Source organism: Rhodnius prolixus, unplaced genomic scaffold, assembly GCF_049639745.1.
Source record: "Rhodnius prolixus isolate KJV_2025 unplaced genomic scaffold, Rpr scaffold_1, whole genome shotgun sequence".
Taxonomy (NCBI): Eukaryota; Metazoa; Arthropoda; class Insecta; order Hemiptera; family Reduviidae; genus Rhodnius; species Rhodnius prolixus.
In genome coordinates this window covers 20,948,080-20,973,515 of record NW_027411581.1, presented here as the reverse complement: position 1 = coordinate 20,973,515, position 25,436 = coordinate 20,948,080, and the positions used below count along the sequence as shown (strand labels likewise).

At 30.5% G+C, this 25,436-nt stretch overlaps 3 protein-coding genes across 6 annotated transcripts; 1 reads left to right on the top strand and 2 right to left on the bottom strand.

Moving 5' to 3' along the window:
- Positions 1-799: 799 nt before the first annotated feature.
- vimar (visceral mesodermal armadillo-repeats) lies at positions 800-9,304 on the bottom strand. The gene is made up of 13 exons (XM_074133830.1): positions 9,092-9,304; positions 8,892-9,017; positions 8,570-8,797; positions 7,379-7,536; positions 7,171-7,291; positions 6,918-7,025; positions 6,319-6,465; positions 5,357-5,488; positions 3,927-4,047; positions 2,340-2,482; positions 2,098-2,230; positions 1,561-1,820; positions 800-1,074 (listed from the first exon to the last, which is right to left on the bottom strand). The coding sequence occupies exons 1-13, from the start codon at positions 9,096-9,098 to the stop codon at positions 947-949; spliced, it is 1,812 nt and encodes a 603-aa protein (XP_073989931.1). The 5' UTR covers positions 9,099-9,304; the 3' UTR covers positions 800-946.
- Positions 9,305-10,428: 1,124 nt separating this feature from the next.
- Vta1 (vesicle trafficking 1) lies at positions 10,429-18,915 on the top strand. Of its 4 annotated transcripts, none has more exons than XM_074133884.1 (6): positions 10,429-10,658; positions 10,743-10,965; positions 11,081-11,298; positions 11,591-11,797; positions 11,890-12,080; positions 12,364-12,563. In XM_074133884.1, the coding sequence occupies exons 1-5, from the start codon at positions 10,553-10,555 to the stop codon at positions 12,039-12,041; spliced, it is 906 nt and encodes a 301-aa protein (XP_073989985.1). In that variant the 5' UTR covers positions 10,429-10,552; the 3' UTR covers positions 12,042-12,080; positions 12,364-12,563. The 4 variants fall into 4 exon arrangements, with proteins under 4 accessions (XP_073989985.1, XP_073989992.1, XP_073990002.1 ...); XM_074133891.1 differs by lacking the exon at positions 12,364-12,563 and adding an exon at positions 12,178-12,359; XM_074133901.1 differs by lacking the exon at positions 12,364-12,563 and adding an exon at positions 12,175-12,359.
- LOC141457230 (novel acetylcholine receptor chaperone) lies at positions 16,443-25,036 on the bottom strand. Its single transcript, XM_074133913.1, has 4 exons — positions 24,873-25,036; positions 20,363-20,501; positions 18,468-18,574; positions 16,443-16,686 (listed from the first exon to the last, which is right to left on the bottom strand). Exons 1-4 carry the CDS (start codon positions 24,981-24,983, stop codon positions 16,579-16,581), a joined length of 465 nt encoding a protein of 154 aa, XP_073990014.1. The 5' UTR covers positions 24,984-25,036; the 3' UTR covers positions 16,443-16,578.
- Between the last annotated feature and the right edge of the window lie 400 nt (positions 25,037-25,436).

Sequence of the window (25,436 nt, the reverse complement as noted above, 5' to 3'; positions counted from 1 at the left end):
TATACTACTTACAACACAAAAAAAATAATTAGACATAAATATATAATGTTATCTTACAGCATTAAAATTAATTTTTCAATTTACAGCGATTAAAGATTAAAGAACGAGACTCACCCAAACATCTTAAAAATAGACTTTTTTTTCGGGACAGATCACTATTCGGGCCCGTATTCAATAAAGTATTTATTCTAAACGGGACTAACATAAGCAGGAAATCTAAATGGAATATTTAACAAAACAGTCCATCTAGACAATTTAGGGAGAGGAAATGTGAAAACGTAACCAAATATAGGTAGCGTAAGACTTGTTCCTCTACAATTTTTCAGAAATGAAAAATAAATGAAGAAAACAATTCAACTTTTAAGATCCATCCTCATTTTCAATAACTCTGTTCTAACACTGCTTCTACAATTTCAGTGTTAAGTAAACTTTGGCTACTTGTATATATATATATACTTTATATACTATATAAAGTGTATATAAAAGAAAGAGTAATGAAGCAATATATATATATTTGTTTTTAATTTCGAGGTCTTTTCCAAAGTTTCAACCTTAATCTTCATTAACATAATTCAAACAAGGATTTATTAATGACAGAATTAGGTGAATAGAAAAACTGAACGGAATATTTATCAAAACAATTCATCTACATAATTCTAAGGGAGAGGAAAAGTGGAAATTTAAGAAAAATTTTAATATTTGCTAAAAGAACATAAAGCGCTGAATAAAAACTAGTTTAGATAACTGACTTATCTAATGGGTATTTTTTTAAATTATCATTAAAAAAGCAAAAATTAAAATACTCACATATATTATATTCATATATATTATCATAAGAATAATTAAAAATGAAATAAAATAATATCGATATATTTGTGTATGTGTGTGTGTTTGTTTTTATAACCGGACTAGATTAAAAATTAGTGATGATATTTACATTAAGAATTCATCCTGAATCTAACATTGTTGCCAAGCGACTAACCTGATCTTTGAGATCAGATAAAGCATCACAAAGAATAGATGAATACAGTGCTTTTGGAACTCCAGCTTCACATAGATGTTTTCGCATTTCACCTGAAAAAATAAACAAATCTGGACTGAATTATTAAAAACAAAATAGTTTCTAACAAAACTGATCAAACTTCTTTGAGGGAAAAGAAGCTATTTATTTTACAGTTAAACGCGCTAAAATTTTGAACTCTAAAATAATTATTTTAATGTTAAATTTAAAATTTTAAAACTATGAAAATAAATTCATTGATAACAAACAGTACCTGAATAAAAGAAAAGAAAGGAAAAGAAATTAAAAAGACTAATTTACAAAAGCCAAGAAACTACAAGTAGTTTTAGGAAGGCACACCGCTAAGTTTCAGTTTTAAGAGGTTTCACATGTGTATTGTATATCTTTGTACTCACTTTTTAAATAAAAGGCACAATTGAAATAACTCACAAAAAGATGAATCTACATTTATTTGGTTATTAAAGGTTTCAAATATTTTCAAGTTCTGGTGAATTTCTAATTTCGAATGAATAACACTTGAATACTATTACAATAAATACCTGAATTAGCTAACTGTCCAACGAATGCCAGAATATTGTGGAAGACTTCTCTTGGAGGTGTTACCGAGAGGAACGTCGTTATTGCCTCGCCAACATTAGCTTTTAATAACGAAGATTCAGCGTCTTGTCCCCGCATAGCTGTAGCTAAGTTTAACGCAAGAAACGCTTCCGATTGCATTACAACATGTTCTGTACGAGTCATTTTCACTAAACATTCCATGGCACCACATTGCACTAGTTTACCAATAACTTCTCTTTCTCTAAAAAAAAAAGAAAAAGATAATGAAGGAGCCGCATTGCAAAAAATAATTAATTTTTACAAAGTTTTTAAACATTAGCTAACAAGGGCAGATGAATATTTAACTTTTGCTTTCTGCAGGTGTATTTTAACTAGGTAAATTTGTGTGCCGATTTTCTAAAACCCAATAATTGAGTTAATAAATGGAAAAACAAGTAGACTAAGAGCTTTTATTATAAATAGTTCCTACTGTGCATTTAATAAGGGATTTGCAATTAAAGACAAAATTTTAAACATACCGACTATTTTTTATAATACGCGCTAAAAGTCGATTGGCCTCTCCTTGCACCCCAGGATGGTCCTCAGTATTACACCACTCTACTAATTTCGAAATTACTTCTTCCTTACTTCCCAGTTCTGAAGCAGCTTCAGCTATTTTAAAAACATTCAAAAAAGAGTAATACAAGAATAAATTACAAAAGTCACCAAAAATTTGTAGGAAAATAATTACTACTAAAATTATACATTTAAAATTACTTACATTGCCCATCAATAACCATTCGTAAAGTGCCCAATAGTTTAAATACTACAGGGAACGTTGGTATATCAAACATTGGATAAAGAGCCTGAAAAAGTCCTTGCTCAAGAACAATGGCTTTATTAGCTGCAGGTATGACTAGATTCCTAGAAATAAAAAATAAGCTATAATAGAGAGAGATCGAACTTACAGGAAGTCGGAGAGCCTGAAATCAACGATTTCCCCTTATTTAATTTTTACATCGGAAAGTTATTTACTATTTTTTTTTTTTTAAGGCGCATTAAAATCTCAGATTATTGGCGCCCGGAGCTTTTTTCAGTGCCCTGCCGGCCTCCGGAAAGAGTTCTCTCGTTACAGACAACACTGTAGCTAGCTCTCTGGACAGTGAGCTGTAAGAAGCTCCAAGGAAGAGAAATCTATGGGCAAGCAGCTGGATTCGAACTCAGGTACTCCGCTGGGGAAACCGCACATCTAACCTTTCCCCGTTATTTTCCTACCGTTTTCATTTCCGGTCTCTTTCAAATATTCACGTTTTTAAATGTTGTAAAATTTTTATGTCATGACAGTTGCACAATTTTGCTTAAAAATACGTGAGCTTATTTTCGAAAACGAGTGAAACAGTGAAATAGAATTTCTCAAATTCCATAAGAAAATCTTTAATATTTACAATAATACATCTTACCAAATTTTAGGGATTGATAGCGTGTAGTTTTGGCCTGAGTTACCATTCAATCCTAATCAACTCATTTTCTAAAATACCATTTCTACATCTTCATTCAGGAAGTAGTACATTGTGCATACTTGTACAAAAAACCACAAAAAGTTATTTTTACAAATTAGCGTGTGTACGTGGCCAGCATAATTCAAAAGCGGAAATCGCAGAAAGTTCAAATTTGATCATTAGCCAGCAACTCTCGACGGGCCCTAATCCCTTGGTTAATGCGAGCAAGAGAAGCGGTTCGAAGAGCTGCCAAGTTACCAGACAGCAACTAGTCACAAGCACTTTATTTGTTAAAGGTAATTGCCCTCTACAAAGAAAGATTTACACTTGTATAAAATAAAAAGAAAAAAAGGAAAGGATTAGCTAAGATGTTAGTGCACTGTACCGAAAGAATACTGCCTGGAGGTCAGCACTGCACTGAAACTGCTCCTGGCGCCAGACAAATAACAAAACTGAAAGTTGTGAATAATAATATTATCTTCTTATCAAAAAGTTGCAGTTTAAAAAGTTGAATAAGAATGTTGAATGGACTAAAGGTACACAAATCAGCGAGTACCTAAAATTTCATTCATTTGAAAATGTTAGTTCTGCAGTGCTGGATAATATCGTTGATTTAATTTGTCACATTACGCATGTTTTATGAATGAGTCAGCTAGTGTGAAATATAGTTGAAGTCTAAACCTCTAACCAAACTAATTTATCAACCCCTTATGATGGATGAAAGTCTGAAAATAGTCTGGCATACAAAAAAAACATGTGAGCTACTAAGGATAAAATCAGCAATATTTCATTCCATTTCAGCTCGTAATTTCTACAGATGATGAAAATACAAAGTAAATTAAAAAGTGATTATTTGTAATGCACATTACCTGAGGGCGCTTAGTAACGCATGCTGAAGACGTATCTTTGCATCAGCTGTATTATTCTGAGAGAGAAGTGACAACAACTTTTTGCTAACTCCTTGACTTACCATTTGAATGCAATGGTTATCTGTAAAAATAATAATATATGAGATATAATGTTTAGGTCATAAAAACGCTCCATAGAAAATGAATAATAGGCTTTTGCCAATTTCTGATATTGAAAGCGCAGATAAGACCATATTCTAAACATACTATTAAAAAAACTCACACACAAAAAAAATCAAATAAAAAACACATTTTTAGTGATTTATTTAGACGGAGTATTTCATGCTAATTTAATTTGTTTTTGTTTTTTTCGATTTAATGTGATTTACTTTTAGAACAATAAATCTAATACGCCAAAATAAAAATAATAAACATTATTATTATTAGAAAAAAAAATGTTTTCAGTGAGAGGTTCTCGGTTGAGCAAATGATTCTGCAAATTGAGCTAAACCTTAGGGACACTGCTTAGGAACCCTTAGTGCTTAGCACGGAATGCCGTGCTTCATTAGCGGTTAGAAGTCCAACAATATAGGGATATTAGGTATCCAATCGATTATATTCTCATATCATATAGAATCGAAAAAAATTAATCGCTTTCAAAATACTGAATCACTTCAAACGATCCAAATGTACGTGAAAAGAAGTCCACAGTAGGAAATTATAATTAATTTGTACTGGCTATGAAAACTACTTTCTTCACCGTTGATCAGAGGGATGGGGTTTGCATTTTTCAAAACTCCGAATGAGATGCGGTTAGGTTAGCAAAAAGTGTCTTTTTTTTCATGGTTTCAATTTACAATTTTTGACCTAGGTGTAAACATAGTGCGAGAAATTTGGAAATAAGGAGCAGAAGTAATTAAATATAAAATTATAATTTATTTACCTGTCTTGCCTACAAAGCAATTTCTCAAGATGGCGAAAATTTTGTCTCAGATTTATCAAATTTGTTATTTCGAAATTCAAAAAAGTTAATTAAATTTAAATAAGTATTTATTTTATTAAAATGGTGCAACGTAAACTGCAGAGGAAATAGATATGATATGATCAAGTGGTTACATGAATTAAGTAATTTCCCACAGGGGCCATAATAATATTACCAATGATGCTAAACATACCAATAACTCTAGTATTGTATTTACATTTGACTTACTGCAATGAATTTATGAATTTATTTATTTTTCATTAATAATTTTGCAACAGTTTAGTAAAATCTTATTCAATGCAAAAATAAAAGACACTTTCATTAATTATAAAACAGTCATTTTTATATTTTGACTACGTTTCGTTATAAGCATAGACTCAAAAGCCCTCTGAATTTGCAGATAGCAATAACAAACGTGACCTTATCACATAAATTGTAAGTTTCAGTTTCATCTATTAATGAAACTCACCAGTACGAGCAAAGTTGGCCATTGCTAGAACTGCAGTAACTTGTAGATCGTCATCAGAAGAAGAAAGCCAATTCAATAGACCTTCAAAAACTCTTCCTTTTCCTTTTCCATAAGCAATTGCCATACTTGCGTCTTCAAAAAATAAAAAATAAAATAAAAACAGAATTTAATAAAACGTTAACAGATGAATTTAAATAAAATAAACATATTAATTGTTATAGTATAGATTATACGTATGTAGATGATTGGTGGTTCAAAAAAAGTTGTGCGTGATAAATTTTTGGAGGCGTTGAAGCGTGGGCTTACCAAAAATGTACCAATATTTTGTGGGAATAAACATCATTTAATTCCAAATGAATTTCAGAAATAAAACAGAGAAAGGTGCTCTGACTTACTAGGAAGGTTATTCTGGTTTCCTCAATAAATTTAGAAACTGTTTGTAACCAGAAAATAACTGATTTTAACAATCAATGGTAGATTGCCGTAATACAAGAAAATGCCTGAATATCAGTTTAATTTCATAAGATTTACCGACTCCTGCAGCTCTAGTGTATTTTCATTATTTAAACATTCATAATGTTACTTTCATGATAAGACATTCACACTTTTCTTGTCCAATTATTAAATCTAATTTACAATATTTGAATGTTAATTAAATACACAATCGACACTGTATTCACATTTAGATGGCAATATTTAGGAGAAATCACACCAATTTCTTTATTTTTATTTTTGCCTTCTGTTCGCGCAGATTAGCGATTATTATACAACCGTAATTTACAACTTTCACAATTAGAGAGGATCGCCGAAAACATTTATGTAGTCATAAAATCCATTTACAGATTCACCCACTTATACAAAACTTCGAAACACAAGCTCACAATCTCAATTTTTTATTAAATCACGAGTAAAAATTAATATAAATATACAATAGTTTAAAGAAAATCACTAAATATGCTTACCTCCATTCAGGATGATTACGATAAGATCACATGCCATTTTTAATAAATTTCGGGTTTCGTCGTCATCAACAAGACCACAATGTTTTTCCATTAATTCTATCAATAGTTCGCAAAGTCCAGCCCTAGCCAAGTGTAATCGAACTTCATCTACAATATAATATAAGAAATATTAGAGCAGTTTGCTTATTAAGCTTGGAAAATATGGATTATATCATTTTCAATTTTACACGAAATACTACAGTTTAAAGTAATTACAAAATTAAATTTATTAAAAATCCAGCATCAATTACTGTTTAAACTTCGAAGAGTATCTTTTATCCTCAAGTGTGCAATAAAAAAATAAAATAAAAATAACAATAATAAATGTTTAAAAGATGAATTCATGAGCTATTTTCGTATTTAACTTTTTGTGACTTTATTTGACTTCATACTTTTCCCACCAGATTATTTCTATCATTGTAAAAATTGTTATGGGTACACTATTTCACATTTCTAGACAAAAAATAAACATACTGGATGTGTAATATTGATTTACGGGCCGATTTTTGAAGAAAGTTGTGTAATAATGAATAAACTTAAAAAAGTAAAAAAAAACTTGCCATTTTCAGCTTGACTGTGAAGAAGTTCAACACACAATTCACTAAGCTCACCACTGGTTGACTCGGCTAACACTTTCACAGTAACTCCACACAGTCTTTCGCTTAAACCTAGTAAATGCAAATTCAAATAAAAATATAAAGACTTAGATGCATATCTGAAAAATTGCTCGCCACCATTTCTGAGAAAATATAAAGATGTTCAATAACTAAAAAACAAAAGTAAAAAAAATAAACTGAAGTAAAGAAATAATACCCGAATCTGTCAATAATCCCAGTATGACATAGATCTGTATAGCTCGCTCTTCAGCTTGTTTAGTTCCAACTCCATACATTAATAAATCACACAAAATATCAATTACACCCATTTCTATTACCTACAAATTCAAATTCTTGGTTTACGAAAATAAATCTTTTTTTTCCTAACATTTAAAACGAATAAATAAAAATAATTGGACGCCCACCTTTGGATAAATGTGGTCTTGATTCATAATAACATTCAGCAAACAACCAACAGCGTTACTTCTTAGGCGATCATTACAATCTGGTAAGGAGCATGTTCTAAGAAACTCTATTATTTCAGTCAACCCATAATTTTCCAATACGCATGCTCTGGCTTCATCTAAAATTAAGAATTTTAAAATTACTCTATAAAAAGAAAGAATAAAATCAAAATCATTTCAATTAAAGGAAAAATAGATTGTAATAAAAATAATAATATGGTAACTTCAAGTAATCTGCAAGAGGATTATTGAAATCGAGGCGATAGTTAAAAAAAGTTTCACTGGAATTACATCCCTAAATCCAAAAATGTTGAACAGCGTGTTTGTGTTAACAATGAGAAAAAATTAAACTAAAGCAAAGTTTGAATAAAGATTGAACTTGATGTTACTTGTTTGTTGGGATATTCAAAACAAATGATCACAAGAAATTTAGGATATTACGGCAGCATCAAAACTAAAAATACTGAAAACTGAAGGGATGAGATCCACCTCAGAGCAGAAAGAAATGGAGAGCTACATCAAGGTCATTTTCAAGCTAAATTTATTTATTCTATAGAACTGATGGGTAATATAAGTGGATAACTGAGGATTAACTTGTTGCTATTACAAAGAAAAAGGTTTAGAAATCGAAAAAGAGATTTAGATATAAAAAAATGAATTATAAAAAAGGAGTTAAAAATATTCTTTTCTGCCCAACATTGAATAGGAGACAGTAAGGATTGGCAAGTAATATAATAAATTTTATTTTACTGCTCAAAAGGATTCCTTAAAAATTAAGCAACATTTAACCAAATTCAAAGACCTGAAATTATTTCTCAAAAGAATTTAGGGTACTTTTCCGTTAGCCGGGCGCAAATGTCGCCAATTGTGAACCAAACGCGAGCCAAGTCAACGGAATAAAAGTCGAAAACGTTCAACTATAAACAAATATTAATTAATAGTAAGCAAAACAAGTTCAACTACAAACAAATATTAATGAATTGTAAAGAAAAACAGTTTTACCCAAAACTGTTTTTCACTTGCGCCCGGCTAACGGAAAAGTACCGAATTTAGTATTTTGAAAGTTCTGTAAATTCCAAAATTTGTTAAAATGTGAAAATGAAAAATCTTGTATTGATCATATGAATGGTTTATTCAAAATTTATTACTTACTATTTTCATAACAAATGTTACCAATCGCTCTACAAGCTTGATTTCTAGTTTCTTCCAAAGGAGATGACAACAGTTTAATCAGCGGGGTAATCACTGTGCTTTTAGATAGTACTGCTCGTGGAGGTTCAGCTTTGCAGAGGGCTGCAACTGCTTCGGCCGCTTTAGTTTCTACATCTATTATTCCACAACCAAGAAATGCTGAAACTTCTTTTGCCCAGAGGACAGAATCTGTAAACATGTTAAATTACATTTAAAGGAAGTACTTGTTAAATCTTTAGTTAACTTGTATGCACCTAACTCAATTGAATATGAGAGTTATTACCTATATTATTAATTTCTTCGGGATTCCCTAAATGCGATATAATATTATCAAATAATTCCAAAGCATCTTTACGGTCTTCTTTTAATAACTCTAAATTTTCAAGTATCAGAGGTAACTTTTCTATATCTAAAATATATTTAATAAATTAATACGAAAAAAACATGAAAGTACAATTTTTCATCTATTTTTTTTAAACTTACCAGCCATTTTAATTTATTAATTACTTATTAAGCTATCAAATGAATGTTTAACAATACTACTTCATATTAAAAGAATACTAATTAATTTATTTGAGGAATTAAAAATGAGGAGATGCTAACACCGAGCCTTCCTATTCTAAGCGAACAGACTACACCATTGACACTAAAATAACACGGGTGTTAACGTTAACTTCTCCACGAACATAAAAAAAATGAATCAACCTGATGCCAGATATCACCCTCCCAGGACTACCTCAAACCTCATCATAATCAAAACTTACCACCCAATCTCGATATACAGAGCAGCAACTGAGAGGTCGAATAGTGAAAATTCTCGATGACTACTTGTTATCGATACCTTGTAAGTTGCAGGCTTTTCAAATTACCTAAGTGCTACGTGATTCTGCACAATAGGATTTTATTTTAAGGAATAATAATTATTTATATTTGCATTAATCATCAAATAGGAGTTCTCTCTTTAGAAAGTAACGTATGTTACTTTTGTTTATGTGTGTATGTGTTGCTTAATTAATGCTCATCTCGCTCAATCACTTACACTCTGTGATTCTTTAGGCATCCATAATACATCTTACAGATTGTATTAAAATTGACTTATAGCCAATAGCCACTTCATTTTTAATTGTAAAGTCTCCATAAACGTCCCTAATCTTTACAGATCATGCAATATGCAAAACGCGACGCACTACGAGTAAACACTAACATTTAATCAATCAATCAAAGGACGTGCAAATGCACTTCAATGATCTAAGATCAAGTTGTATGCTTGGATATTTGGTAAAACGTGGAGACGCTCCCATTATCATATCATCCGCGCAACATTCAACATGCTAACGCTCTTTGAGAGAATCTCGAACCGAAAAATTTCAGATTGTAGTCGATGTATTTAAAGATACGTCTTTAAAAAAGTGCTCATCTGACTTCTGCTGATAACTTGAGTAATACTATTGTGTAAAGAAATCTTCAATGCAACTGATTTTTATGTGTTAATTGGTCTTTGGGCAAATTCCCTTTCGATACCCAATTGTAATTACCTTGAAGTTTGGCGCTGAAAAAGCTTATTATAAACAATATAAGTTCATCTTATGTTCGTCGTAGCAGACTGTTAATTTTATATCTGACCTGTTTTGGACATTTCAGAAATTTCGACTTCACTCATGATTCCGTCTACACTTTCTGTCTGCTAACTCAGTTTATATTGCCTAATCTAAAACATAAAATTGCATTCCGAGTTCTTTTTCTATAGCGAAACTACGTTTTTATAAAGCCGATTTCTGGGCAAATGCAAACCAAACAGGTTTAATGACAAACGGGATTGGTTGAAGGTTATGTTATGGTTTCCTTCCCTGTCTGAAGAAATGAGTACTATGTTTTATAGTACTTGGTAGGTAAGTAATAATAGTTTTTAATTCGCGTCTGTTGAAGAATTCTCAGAAGTCAGAAATGGTGCTCATCCTTCCTCCTTGTCCTGCTTCTTTAAAACAAATACAACATTATTTAAAAGCTGCTACCGAACATGAAACAAGAGATCCCGTGGTTTCATATTGGTGTAAGTTGACTTTAATGACACGTAATTAGTTAATATTTTAAAAAATAAGTAGTTTTTCTCATTCTTTTTTTTTTGTACTTTTAGGTAGACTGTTTGCTCTACAAACTGCTTTAAAAATTGACAAAAAGTCTGATGAAGCAAAGGTTTTGTTAGTTAAATTAATGGACTGGTTGGAAATGGAAAAGAAAGCCCAGTCAAACAATGAAGCGATTACAAATGATATCGCAGCACAAGCTCATGTAGAAAACTATTCACTTAAACTTTTTATGTGGGCGGATGAACAAGATAGAAACGGAGTGTTTAATAAGTTTGTAATATTGTTTTCTTGAATTGTTGGTTACATTTTTTTTTTTTTTTTTTTTAATGTATTATGAACTATTTATATTTTCATATTTTGTTTAATTTCTAATTTTTTTTTACAGAAATGTTGTGAAAGCTTTCTACACCGCTGGCGTATTAATGGATGTTTTAAGTTTGTTTGGTGAACAGAGTGAAGATATCGTAGCTAATTGCAAGTACGCTAAATGGAAGGCTGCTTATATACATAATTGTTTAAAAAACGGAGAAACCCCTATACCAGGACCAGTAGGTGAAAATCCGGAGGATAATGTAGGAGCTTCTGGATCAAGTTTTGTCCCTGGTAATTCATTAATAAATAATTGTTAAGCATATGATTTCATATTTATTTGCAAAAATTTATTATTATCTTTTAAATTTTTATTTTACTAATCAGTTCAGTACATAAACTCATAAGTTTTTGTAGAAGGAACAAAAATTGTTCTGTCTCAAAAACTTCGGAATATCATTTTTAAGTCCTGTTTATCACAGTGAGGTATTCAGTTTGTTTAACAATTATTGAAATGTAGAAAGTTGGTTTATTATTTATTAGTTATTAATAACCAGAAAAGGTAATTACTGGTGATCTGTTTAAGGAACTAATTCTAACGAAGCAAATGAAAGTATTACAAGCGAGGAAAAAACTCCTAACGAACCGGCTTCAAATGACATTGAATTTGCAAAGTTCCCAGCTGGTCCTCCAGCTCCGACGGAAATTACTCAGCCTGTTATGGAAATTTATAATCCAGATACACCTACACCAAGCAATGTTACAACCTCAAGTGAGGGTTTAATGGCGACAGGTACTTTTTTTACAGCATTTTAGTCAAAAATTTGTCTCCTTTTTTAACCTGCTGTTTCTTTTAATTGAACATTATTAAATATAATTTTACAGTTACGGGAGTAAAACTAGATCCATCACAAGTCACCAAAGCACAGAAATATTGTAAATTCGCTGCAAGTGCTTTAAATTATGACGATGTAGGCGACGCAGTAAACTACCTCCATAAAGCCTTGAGACTTTTGGAAACTGGTCAAGATAGCTGAATGGTAAAACTTTACCTGATAGCTGTAGTGTAAATTAAGGTAATATTAAAGTCATTAATAGTAATTTTTCTTTGCTATTTATATTAATTGTAATAACTAAGATTTTTATTATTTTGTTCTTTTATTGAACCAGCAGTCTGAAGATTTATGTACGTATTTTAGTAAATAAATCATTATTGATAGTTAGGAATTAAAAAATGTAATAAAACTTGTCGGTTGATGTTTTCTTTATCGTCTTAGTCTGACGCGTAGGTAACGAATGGCCTTTTTAAGGTTTGTAAGTTCTTTTTAGAATCTTGGTAAGTGTAAAATTTATTTCCAGGCAGATTATGTGCTTCATCAACATCCACCATATTTTCTGTGATTACAGAGTTCTATTTGCTTCAAAGGTTGAATTACCAAATAGATATCAAACTAATTCGAAATTGAACTTTAATAATACTTAATTTAAAGTCACTTAAACTAATTTATACTGAACGAAATTGGATGATTGCTTTATTTTGTTTATTTATTTGCAACTATTCATGACCTTTCTTCTTACATCGCATGCGCTTATTTTACAACAATGTCAAATCTTCTTATCAATTACAAAGTCTAGAAATTTGTTTGGATTAAAAATGTTTCCCTCTTTAATCTGAAATTCAAATTACAATAATACAGAAAAAAAAAAGAACGAAGATGATTCAGAAACGTTATGTTAGAAATATTTGTTTTTTCGCATCAATATCTGCGCCATTAAAAATCAATATCTGAGAAGTATCAAAAGTAAAGTGATAGGCCTAATTTTCGTTATAAATCCAAGTTCAAATGTTTCAAGTGATCTTTTTGGAAATGCTTAGAAAATTACACAATTTATACATGTAATCTCTATGGGAAATTTTTGATTAAAAAATATTACATAAAAAGAAGATTTACACGATAAATGGACATTTACAGGAGTGCTTAACATCTCTCTACTTTTAGAACTTTGTTTAAATAAGGGTTGCTGAATGTTAAAAAAAAAAGTAATAGACCTATATGTACTTATAGTAAATAAAAGGTTTAAAGAAAATCATTGAAACCTTTTTCCATTAAATACTAAAAAAAATGACAAATCTATTCATTAGAGTGTCCAAAATTAGAAAGTTTAAAATACACTTTCAATTACGGAATTCTTCATGTTAAGAGTTTTGATTGTAAATTTACGCCCTATTAACATTACACTAGACTACATTAACACTGGTCTAGTGGTCTAGAGTGTGGCTTGTAAGTGGGAGATCTCCAGTTCGAATCCCGAGTATGACTACTACTTATTTGTTATAAAAAATTGTTTATAGTAAAGAATGAACTTCTGCTCCTGTCCACGACACCTAATTGGTAGTTGGACGTTATTAAACCCTGCTTGAAAAATTAAGCGATTAAAAAAATAAATTAAATTCAAAAAAATAAACAAAAATTAACAATTGAGAATGTATATTATGTATAAATGACATTTTAGAGGAGAGATGTCTCTATCCATTTCCCAAATAATTCTTATAAGACCTTTTCTTAAATTTAAGGCGCTTCAGCAATATCTGCGGTCATTGCCCTTTGTATGAACTTATTAGAGAAAATATTTTATATAATTACTTGATATACTTGATAGCGACGAGTTTACTAAATTTGAAAAAGTCTTAGAAATCTTTTTCAATAAAATCTCAAAAAAAGAGAATGAATTTAGTTAATTCATTTCCGTTGGTTCCACTAAACGAAATATCAATTTACACTTCCCCTGTGATTTCCGTTTTTGCTAATCTTAACACATTCCCATTGACAAATACATACTGACCAATTTATATAAACTTTTGCGTACTGAGGAGAACTCAAAACCTACATATTCTAAGAAAACTCAAGCTCAGTAATTTACACATTGCAATACTTCATATTAAGAAAGTGACAGTGTATTTATTTATTAATAGAGCGATGTTTATGAATCTTAACATAAATGTCATTATTCGCCGATAATGTTGCAACTTTCAACAAATATAAGATTTAAGAAAACATTTATTACAGATTTTGTGAATAAGACAAAATGTATTTTTATTTTAATATGTACCATAAAAAAGTACAACTCAGTAGTCAAATATATTTATGTGTATTAACAGTTGTGAGCAAATTATTATATATAATCCCATATACGATATTTTAATGACAATATTATCAGCTATGTATTTACAAAGGAAATTATTTAAATAATTATTCGTTAAGAATTCACCAAAAAACAACAAATAATTTTGGTATTTACATATTAACTGTTACACGAAATGATTAATGATTGAAGAAATATAATTTACTTCTTTTGCGTTTAAAAATTAGCTAAATTTTAAACAAAAATTAATATTCAAATCAAACCTTCCACCTGGAAGACAGAATTACTAAAGTCAGATTCAACAGTTGAATGGATTCAAATGAAATTCATGGAAATAAGTAATTGTTTCTAACCAGTAATATAAAAGGGAGAATGAAGTTTCCGTTTTTTTCAGTAAAAGCAAATGTTTGAACCAAACCAAGATCAATGGTTTACTTGAGACAGATTTTTCAGCAGTTCAGATTTATTGCCGAGATATTAATATTTTGACCCTACTATTTATTCTCTTTAAAATTTGTAAATTATATTATCTATTTGTTAAGGCGCTTAAAATCTCTTTCGATGCGGCCTGACCTGAATTTTCTCACCTTGCGTTCCATCTGATTGTAAGCTCCTACTAGAGTCAGGATTCCCACAAAGAGGATAAAACGGAACATTAGAGAAAAAAATATTTAAAATACTAAAAACTGAGTGACTAAAGAAACAAAAAATTAGTTACTTCTTAAAAAAAATAAATAAATCATAAGAAAGAATAACGTTTTTCAAAACAGTAAAGGATGTATGGGTGAAAATTCTTCATAGCTGTCGTAATTGCTTTTATGATTTATGTAAATGTAATTGTATAAATAATTTTTTTTTTTATAATTACGTTTAAATTTACAAATTTATGTTTTCACTTCAACAGTTACATTCTGAATTATTAAGTATTTGAAATTAAGTATTTGAATCCAAATAAATTTTCTAGGGCAGACAGAATTAATAGGCAACTTGTCCTACTTTTAAAATGTTTAGATATGTTTTTTTTTAAATTAATAAATAGTCTTCAAAAATTCTTGCTATTCGTGAAGTACTAATCAGTGATAATATTGATTAGTAATTATTTAAGATTTCACTGATCAGGTGAAGGAACTACATTACAATTTTTTTTTTTAAATTTCTTAAGTAAAAAAAAGGTAAAAATAAATACCATACATGTGTTTGTACTTAATTTAAAAAAAATTCAGGACAAACATTGCGGCCTTGGTATAAAATAAATTATAATCCTAATAAGCAGAATAGTTACAAGATTTTTCTTTAATCCAGGAAAAGTTCTTAAATATGTGCTTTATCGTACTTTGCTTTAGTAATTTCTAAAAATTTATAAATATATTCATATATGTTCAAGAATTAAACGTGTGGGAGATAACGTACTACACATATGTTTGTTGGAATATGACATAGACCTAATAGACATTTACAGAAAAACCGTAAAAATTCAATAAAATCTGACTGTTCAGCACTGCTACCAAAAGAAGTTGAAAAACACAGTATATGTTTAAATTTACAATACTGCTCAGAACTTGTGAACCATAATGATAGATATAGTTTTTAAATAAACTTATCCATGTATAAACAAATAATTAAATATTAAAATTATAAATGCGAGTTTTTCGACATGAGGCAATTTCGTAAACCGATTTTGAAAAAAACAATAATGAACCCGCTATAAGATGAGCAAAAACGTTGATGGAAGGTCTTCCCAAAAGTATAACTATCCTCTAATATTCATGCACGTGGAATCTTCTACAGTAGTATACATTTTAAATAGGAGCGGTTTCTTTGTGAATTATCTATATTATTATTTTACTTTAAATTGCAAAAATATACCATTAAACATACAAATTAATGAAAACTAATGTCGATTATTATGTTCAAATATGTTAATTTCTTTTATATTTTTTGTGTTTTTACAGTTGCTACAATTATTATTATTATTTTTCATGATATTCACTTCAAAACAGTGGCATAGAATAGCGAATTTTATATCTTTTGCTGATAATTTATCATAATTTATTGGAGGCTTAAGTGGATTAGATTCAATTGCTTAAAATTTTTGTAAATGAAAATTTCTAGAATTAGTATTTGATGAAAAGTGAACACCTTTGCTGAGAGTATGGTTTCGAATCATAAGGCTTATATGCTTCTAGCTCTGCAATTGAGCTATACAATTCTTCCCGTTCGATGTATATTTGTTGTATCATACATGATTTTTGGATATAATTTGGTTTAAAGGAAATACTAACTAGAAAAAGTGACTAGAACGCTTTCCAAGAATAAGGAAAATTAAAAAATTTAAACCAAACTTTTCCAAAATTAATGAAAAAGTTTTTTTTACAAAATTTGACATTCACGTTCCACAATGTACATAAAAAAGACGACAGTTAATGTTATTCAGTCTTGTTTTTTCTGCTTTGCATCACCATTACTAGTTACTGCTTCTTGTTTCCTTTTCAATTGCCAATCAATTACCATTCTCCCAGTCAACATAAAGAAAAATACCTAAAAAAGAAATGTAATTAGCATAGTGGAATTCAGTAATAGTTAAAGAAAAATATTTCTCCCAAGCTGATCTAAGCAATAACTTACATTTTTTTAGGGCTTTGAACATTATTTAGAAACATTTTCTATAAATAGTAAGTCTGTTTAACAGTAGACAAGTAATAATTCTGAAACCTTTTTACAAAATGTAATAGAATTTAATATGAACTATTTAAGAGACTCTCACTTAGTATTTCATTTATTTCGTAGATATTCTTACTGTGTTGATCCTATTAGATTTAAAATCTAAAATATAATAATAATAAGGTACAGAGAACAGTTGATAACCTCCTGGTTAACCTGGCTTGCGAGCCAGAGGAGGCACCTTTGAAGGCACAGTACATGCTTCACAAGCTGCTTAAAGTCATTATTTGATAAATTAAGGAATAAGTTTGATTCTTTGAATGAAAGATATTGATCACTTACATATGTGGCAGGAGGTTTCCAATTTTTTTGCTAATTAAACGTAACTCTCCCAAAATTACCAAATAATTATTAAACCTTCTTGTTTGCAACAGATGTAAAATTAATTTTTAGCCATTTTGTGTATACTTGAGAACATCTAAAGCTCTTAACATCTGATTTTCTTAAAAAAATCACTCGGAAAACGACTTATTTCCCGATATTAAGAAAAATACTAGCTTTACTGCCTTGGCAATATTTCTAGTAGAAAGGGGATGGAAAAATACATAAAAATGACCTATCGCGTGCTCTTCTTTCTCTTTGATAACAAGTTAAAAAATTGAAATATGATTAATAAAGACCAGATTTTGAAATGGCCTAGCACCTTTAATTTTGAAGATATCGAATTGTGGTTTTCGGTTTCTTTCATAACTTTTTCCACTCTTTAAAACTGTGTATATGAAAATGGGGGTAAACTGCGAACCCTCACTTTTGGTCGCGCGTCAGCCGCGTATGCGGGCAGGAATCTAAAATCAAGTCACACATTCTAAAACTAGAGGTGACGGGCAACAAATTTTTCCTCTGCCATTTTTTGCTCAGATCAACCGTTTAAGCATGAAATGCATTTGAGCCGTCTTAAAATGAACACCCTGTTTATAAATATATATATTAATTTCATTAATTACGATCATTGTATTAAGATAATAAAGTAAAAATAGGCTAAGTGTAAATTTAGTTTATAAAAACGTCTTTCATTCGTTAAGCACACGTCTTGAAAAGACAGTTTTGATAAAATTGAAATTTTATTTTCTTATTTGATTTCGATAAAGTTATACGTCAGCAAATAATTTGGCAGACTAACAACTCAGGCATATGACCTAAACTTATTTATAAAATACTTCCAATCCCTAGCCAGTGTTACGTGTATAAAATCATGTGATTTGTATAGTAGAGATAGAAAATTCTGATTAAACTTTACCAAGCATTGATACAAATATTTCTTTGTCTTGTTTTATTAATATAATAAAAATTTTGCTCTTACAGTTGTAAGAGGTCACGTATACAACGATGTGAACTGATTAGCCAGATCTTTATTTATTTCGCAGAGCCATCCAATGCAAAAAAAATTGAAATAAAAATAACATATTACACCTTAAGGTACAAGGTCACAACTGCTATGAAAACATAGTAGAGCTAAATGTTATTCTAAGAATGACCTACTTCAGTTTTAACTGAACTTGAATAAAAATTTGTTACTATGAAGTGAATTAAATTGACAAAAAACTTTTATTTATTTCACACCATATTTTACAGATTCTACTGTAACGAAACAAACTTACCAAAGCAGGCGCCGTTCTTTCAAATTTATCATTGACCATATAATGAGAATAAACGGCCATAACCATTAAGAGAAGTAATGTAATATTGGCTCCTTGTTTTACGGCATCTGTTTATTATAATAGTAAATCAGTTACATATAAGTATAACTAAAAAATAATTGTTTATAATTGAATAGAAGGAATTACTACTAGAATTTTTAAATATAGAATGTTTTTGTGATTACACACATTGCTTTCAAGTTTTTTTATGTAACGAATATTTTGATTTGACTCGATATCATGTAATATGTACTGTTATATGTATAATATATCTATAATATAGGTAAACTAATGCCTTTTTTTACTATTTAAAAAATGCAGAGTTTGCAATTACTAATGTTTGGTTAAGCATATCTTGCATTAATTCACTGCTATTTTTGCGTTATTAATATATATATTCTTTTTTTTATGTTCTGTATTTATTTTTTTTTTCCTTTTTTACGAATTTCGCATCTGCATACAATGATACAACAAGCAAAAATGCTAAATAAGTGAGAACATACATTTGTAAGTATACATATGTCCACGCATTAGCGTGGTAAATAATGGCGACCAACAGCGTTAGTCTGTAACCGATACTGCAGACATATCAATCAATCTAGGACGATCGACGTCATGTAGTTAAATTGTCATGAGGCTATCGACTCTAAGACTGTGAGGAGGGTTAGTTGAAAGTGTTCTGGATGAAAGAGAGCAGATTAGAGGATTATAATGGTAAGTTAGTGTGTGGCGTGGGATTTTAAGTAACGGGATCGGGCAAAGTCTGCGACAGAAAGGCAATTTACGTCTAGTAGATGGTGAAGTTGGAGACATAAAATGGGGCGTTTAGTATGTTCTTAGGATTCGGGATTGGAGGGTTTATATTTGGTTGAGGTTAGTTCGTTTGACTGTCCGTATAATTCGAGTCCGTATGTTCATATAGGATCGCGTAAGGTATATTGTTAATTTTCTTTTTGTCCGTTACGGTCAATTTAGAGCGTTTATCAGTCTTTTCAGCATTTTGTATCTGTTTTTGCAGCCTTTCCTTTTTAGTCGAGTATGAGGGTTTCATGTTACTCGTTTGTCCACATAAAGGCTGAGATATTTCATTTGATTCGCAATGGGCACGACAATGTTGTTGAGATAAGGAGGAGGAAGAGTTTTTTTGTCTAGAGTAAACACTGTGAATATGGATTTTTGCTTGTTAATCTTGATCCTTCGTTGGCGGAGAGAAGGTTAGGTGGAAGGTTAGTAGTGGTTAGTGGAATGATTTAGTGGTGATTTCGTAGATTACGCTTAGCTAAGACAGGATCTGTGTTGGAATAGGATTGCGGTAATATCGGCGTAGGAAGAGTAAGGATATTGCATTAGAATGAGTAAGAAGATCAGCCGTATAAACATTGCAAAGTAAGGGAGCAATAGTGTTACCCTGGGGAACGGCTGAATAGACAAGATAGATAGGAGAGGAAGAGAATTTGTGGAATACATGGAATGTTACGATCGGAGAGGTAAGATTTGAGAATAAGAAAATAGTTGAAAGAAAGGATGTCCTTAAGGTTATACAGCAGACCTTGGTGCCATACCTGGTCAAAAAGTTGCGAAACGTCCAAGAATATTCCAGAACAGTACTGTTTTAGTTCAAGGGAGAAGGCGGTGGCGTCTACAACAGGCGCTTACTGAATAGACGAGTGACAATCCGGAATCCGAATTGCGGTGGCAGTATTTCAGTTTGAATTCCATTTAATGAGAGTTTTTCAAATATTTTCCGTTGAAGGCTGTAGAAGCTGGGAAGATTAGGTTTGTGGGTTTTGGGAATCATTCTTATTGAGGAAAATTTTTATATATAGTTATTAACAAAATAAAATAAATTTTCATACCTATTGGTATTAGGGCCATTGCTAACCCGCAGATCAACTCTAGACCTCCAATAACTCTTCTGTACCATTTTGCAGGAATTTTAAAATCAAGGGCTTGCGACAAAGGAAATACTTTGGCGTATTTCACATATTCTTTCCTCTGCAAATGAAAAATAAGATTTAGAAAGTCGATTAAAAGGAGATAAAAGCTAAAATCTGGTGAAAAAACAGTTTAATAACATTCTCTTATTGAAATTATTGCTATTCTAACTTATTAAATTTATTACCAAGAAGACCACGGATTATTTAACTGCACCTGTAAAAGTATTTCAGAAACAATAAGGTTAAGAGTTAATCACATAGTTTGTAGAGCTATTAATAAAGAGTCATTATATTCACGATCTTTAATGTAGAGGAAGATTTCGAGCATAGAGTGATAAAAAGAAAAAAAAAAAGAATTATTTGCCGACTTAAATCATAGTTGGAAGCTCTCTTCCTGGTGCGAGCATATAGTCCATCAACATTTAGGTTCTCAGACTTCTATCAGCACCAACCAGTAAATACGAGCTTGTTTAAAGGCTAATTTTAAACTAATAAAAAACACTTTATGGGTATAGATATAGAATATGTTAATGACAAATATTTTATTAATGCAAACTAAACCTAAAACAAAAAACAAAATAAATCAATAATAGCAAGAGTTTGCACCGTATAAATTTACAAAATCAAATTAGGCTAAAATGTAAATAAAACTGCTCGAGATAAATACGTATGTATAATAAAAAAATGAAGTTAATTCTGTAACAGTACAGAACATAAGACAGGCAATTTTGCAGAATTATTCATCGTCTTCTTCCAAGTGATATGATGCTTCTTTTGTGCCTTTATTACTTTTGTGTTTCAAGTGTGTAAGGTCAATTGGGGAAGAGATTTAGATTAAGTCAGGCTGAACATAATGCAATAATTATGGATGGCGACATTTACTAAGTAAGAATCTTTCAAAATAAGGACATAGCTTTTGTACATTTTTAATATTGATGGTCACAAATAGTATAGCTATGCGTTCATTTTCTCGGTTGAAATATATTAAAAATTTCTCCAGCACAACACTAGAGCTTCAACTCTCATTACATCAGTAGCAGATGTGTATAATAAAAAATTTCAACAATCTGATCAAAAACACATAACCCTGTCAAATTAGGTAAAAAATGGGTAAAATGGAAGATAATAAGCTATAAATTTGTGTACAAGACACCTGAAATCAGTGATCACAGTTCACGAAAATCGGATATTTGTAAATATCTTGTTTCTTTTGCTCTAAATGACGTTTAAAGTTAATACAAAAGTTGTAGAGCATAAAATTGGCAAATTTTCATACAATCAACCGTTCTTGAGATAGAGCGCGAAGAGTGGGAGGTGAAAAAATTATAATAATTATTAAGAAACCTTAGTTTTTAACTAATAATAAGTAATATTTATAGATATTCATAAATAAAATATCCGTTAAATAATAATTAGTAAAATTACATTAAAAAATAGCGGGCGCCAATAACCTGAGATGTTGACGCACCTTAAATCATTAAAAAAAATAGCTTTACCCGGCCACGCTTTGTTACGGCTCAGACTGGTTGGAACTATTCTGGACGACGCAAGAGCTAAGGCTCAGAAGACTAAGGCTAAATTTTGGTATCGAATTGCTGCCAGAATCAATCTAATTAAGAACGATTAACCAGTTCTCCTGGTGCATCTAAGAAGAACATTTCTCCAAGCCCGTAATTGACAGTTTGCATTATATGATTGTAAATGCCTTTTTGCTCAAGCGTTAGCTCAGCAATATTTGATTGCGCATACGACAAAAGATTAAATTGTTGTAATTTGTTTCATGACGCAATTCTACATCGAACGAAGTAGCAGCAGATAGATTCGGCGATGGCACTCCCGATTGATAGAGAACTTAGTTGGTGATTTTCTAAGCACAAATTTTCAATCATTATCAACGCTTCGTTGTAGATTTCAGCTGAGAATTGTAACTTTCCTTGCGTATTCGACGGAAAATATCTTCAGCCACGTGCGATTTATATTTCTCAGATAACTCTGTTGGATTTGAAGGAGAACAGGCGGTCAATATGATTGCAAATAATGCAGGAATTTGATTTGGGTGTGGATTGGTCTTTTAATTTCTGAATCTCTACAAACAAAATCATCCGACCAAATGTGTATAATATACGCTTGGAAATAAAGTACAATGTTAGAAACAGAAATTTCAGCCAAACTACTGAAGATTTTCTATTTTAACCTTTTTTATGAATCTCTACAACCAAAACCTGCCGAAATTTTAGGCACTTTTTTCAACTGATTTGCTTCAAATTTTGAATTTGACTGAAATGTTGATTTCCTGAGGTCATCGTTCAGTATGTAGTTTTTGCTTCATACGAAGTACAAATGAATACCAACGTTTCAAAGATCCGTCCATTTAGGACATCAATATAAATGTGTACGTGAACATATCGGACCCTCTTCATCGTTCAGTAAATATATTGAATAAATTTTATTAAACTTTATTTATATTGAATAAATAAAGCAGCACATTACTCTTAAACAAAAGGTAATCTTAAACCTACACTCCCTCAAAACTTGCCTTTAGATGCATTTTTCTGGAAAAGTTTCAAATAAAGTTATTGATTTACAAGTGTACAATCAGCATAGAAGTTTAATAATTTTGTTTTGTTTTTTTGAGAAAAAAAAAAAATGATAAAGTAAAGTTGCTCTTCCCTTTAGATAATGTGTACAACAGCTTTTTGCCAGTTGCCATGGTATTGCCGATTCTACATATCAAATTAGGAATTTTTGCGAGATTTTTTTTATACTTGATTTATCTGAACAAATTCTTGAACAGCACATTTAATGAAAAAACACTCAAATTTCGGACTCAGAGAACCTCAGAACTGATATTTTCGGTGGTTTAAAAACGAAAATCTGCATGATCGCTTTACTTTCTCCAAATTAGCATTAAAAAGTAAAAATTTATTTTGCCTTCTTTAATAAAACAAATAATACAAAGTGAACGTTGCCTAAGTGACCTAAGTATATTTCTTTGGAAAAGGTTCTCCTGCACCCTCATTTTAGTATTTGTGGGTGGGCGAGAACAATCTCTCTATTCGATCCACCAGGTGCGAAAGTGCTAAAAACCTAGAAATAGGGGCCTTCGAAAATTCAGTTTTCGAAATGAGTTAAGGGGTTATCTCGCTCACCCCGTGTCTGTATCGATACAAGAGAGTAATACGGTCTATAGTGAATTTGTATCTTTTTTATACATTGCTGAACTATTCGATAAAATATAGATAAATCAAATATTTTATAAAGAAACAGCCAAACTGTTTAAATATTTGATCTTATTTATTACTAGTTCTCAATCTATAATTATTTCAATTTATTGTTTTAAATCAGGCCTAAATTTATTTTGATAAAGTAGAGATAAGATTCTGATTGTTTGAGTTTTATTAGATAACAAAAATTATTGATGAACAGTACTCAAAAGTGCTTAATTTGAGTAGAATTTTATTTGTAGTAAAATCAAGTTTTTTTTAAAAAAAAATTGCATCTACAGTTCTCTAATATTTGTTGAAAAGCATTCATTTAATTTTATTTGACAAATAAATGAGACCAGGATTCCCGTACTCAGATTTTTCAGCAAAGGGGTTTTCCTCTGTGAATCTAAATTACAAAATTATATTTTTTCCTCCAGTCTCTATGATACTGAAGCACAAAGATACTATTTAACACTTCGGTTTTATTCTATATATTTAAAAAAATAAAATAAAAATCGAACAATTTTGAGCAATTTGACCTAATCGCAAAGTTGAAATACTATCAGCAAACCTAAACTTACATTTTCGTTAACTTTTGTAAACTGAAAATAAATTCTTCCTAAATGTAAGAAAGAGATTTTGGTTAGTCACGGGGAGTTGAAGATACATTATAAATTTTATTTATAAAATTGGATACATTTTTGTGAGATATGTGTGTAACAGCTGAAAATTTAAAATTGTAATAATTAAATAGAGCAAATCTCGTCAACGTTGCTGTTATTTTAGGATTTTGGCTTGCTAAACTTTGTTTTACTCTACCGCATGATGTCTCAACACCGACTGAGGGACTAGACCAATACAACATTTGTGTGCCAAGGCACAATGCCAGCCCTTGTTAAGGCAGCATACCCGAACTTACTGCATTTTTTTTTTGTATTAAAATGTTACAAGTTTTCGTAACACGACTTCCAAACGAGGAAACATTAATTGTAAAGAAAAGTATCAAATACAATAATTAACATAAAGGAATGGAAATGGTAGCAGCTTATATTCAAAATAAAAGAAGTTACCAAACAAAAAACAAAAATCGCAAGCATCAATGATTAAAAAAATACATAATAAAGTTGAGAGGGTTGAGTACAATGCCCTTCAACGATTTTTCCTCCCCTAACAGGGGCTTGTATCGGAAACACTATTTTTATGAACAATTTTTTATTACATACCAAATCTTTATGTAGATCTTTGCTAATGAATGATGTTAATTTCACTGTACCTATAAAAATAAAAAATAAACCTAGTAACACTGATAAACTTCTTAAAACGACGGACCCCATAGCGCCGAGGCCCTGTCCGTCCCCTTGCTATGTTTATTCCCAATTCGGTGGGGGGTGTTTAAGAGTGTGTCACCTCAACTGAAAACGCATGCGTTCCGAATTATGCAAGAGACATGCGTCAAATATTTGATGATTTCTATGTACATTTTAAAATTTTTTAATGAATACATATAATTTCAGAGAAATGTCAATAAAAGAGCGCCAAAAAGTATACACATCATGGATTTATAAGCAATAAATACAAAAGAGCTAAAAAATCTATTGGAAAACACTTACATGACCTACTATCATCCCAATTTATGAAATGAAATTTTTATTACCCATAAATTTAAGCGAAAAAAGTTTAAAACCCCAAAATGTATTCAATAAAGTTGCACTTCCTCGCGACCAATTTTCTTAAAAAAATTTAATTTATAAAACATACTTAAAATTGTATTATGTTACGCAGTCAAC

Coding starts and splice junctions, on each gene's coding strand:
- vimar (XM_074133830.1), bottom strand. Junction 7,026..7,170: donor GGGATTATTGACAGATTCGG/GTATTATTTCTT, acceptor TGCATTTACTAG/GTTTAAGCGAAAGACTGTGT. Junction 5,489..6,318: donor CGTAATCATCCTGAATGGAG/GTAAGCATATTT, acceptor TATTTTTTGAAG/ACGCAAGTATGGCAATTGCT.
- Vta1 (XM_074133881.1), top strand. CDS start 10,553: ATGGTGCTCATCCTTCCTCCTTGTCCTGCTTCTTTAAAACAAATACAA. Junction 10,659..10,742: donor TCCCGTGGTTTCATATTGGT/GTAAGTTGACTT, acceptor TTGTACTTTTAG/GTAGACTGTTTGCTCTACAA. Junction 10,966..11,080: donor AGAAACGGAGTGTTTAATAA/GTTTGTAATATT, acceptor TTTTTTTTACAG/AAATGTTGTGAAAGCTTTCT.
- LOC141457230 (XM_074133913.1), bottom strand. CDS start 24,983: ATGGGGTCCGTCGTTTTAAGAAGTTTATCAGTGTTACTAGGTTTATTT. Junction 20,502..24,872: donor AAGATCTACATAAAGATTTG/GTATGTAATAAA, acceptor TTTCATTTGCAG/AGGAAAGAATATGTGAAATA. Junction 16,687..18,467: donor AAAGAACGGCGCCTGCTTTG/GTAAGTTTGTTT, acceptor TTTCTTTTTTAG/GTATTTTTCTTTATGTTGAC.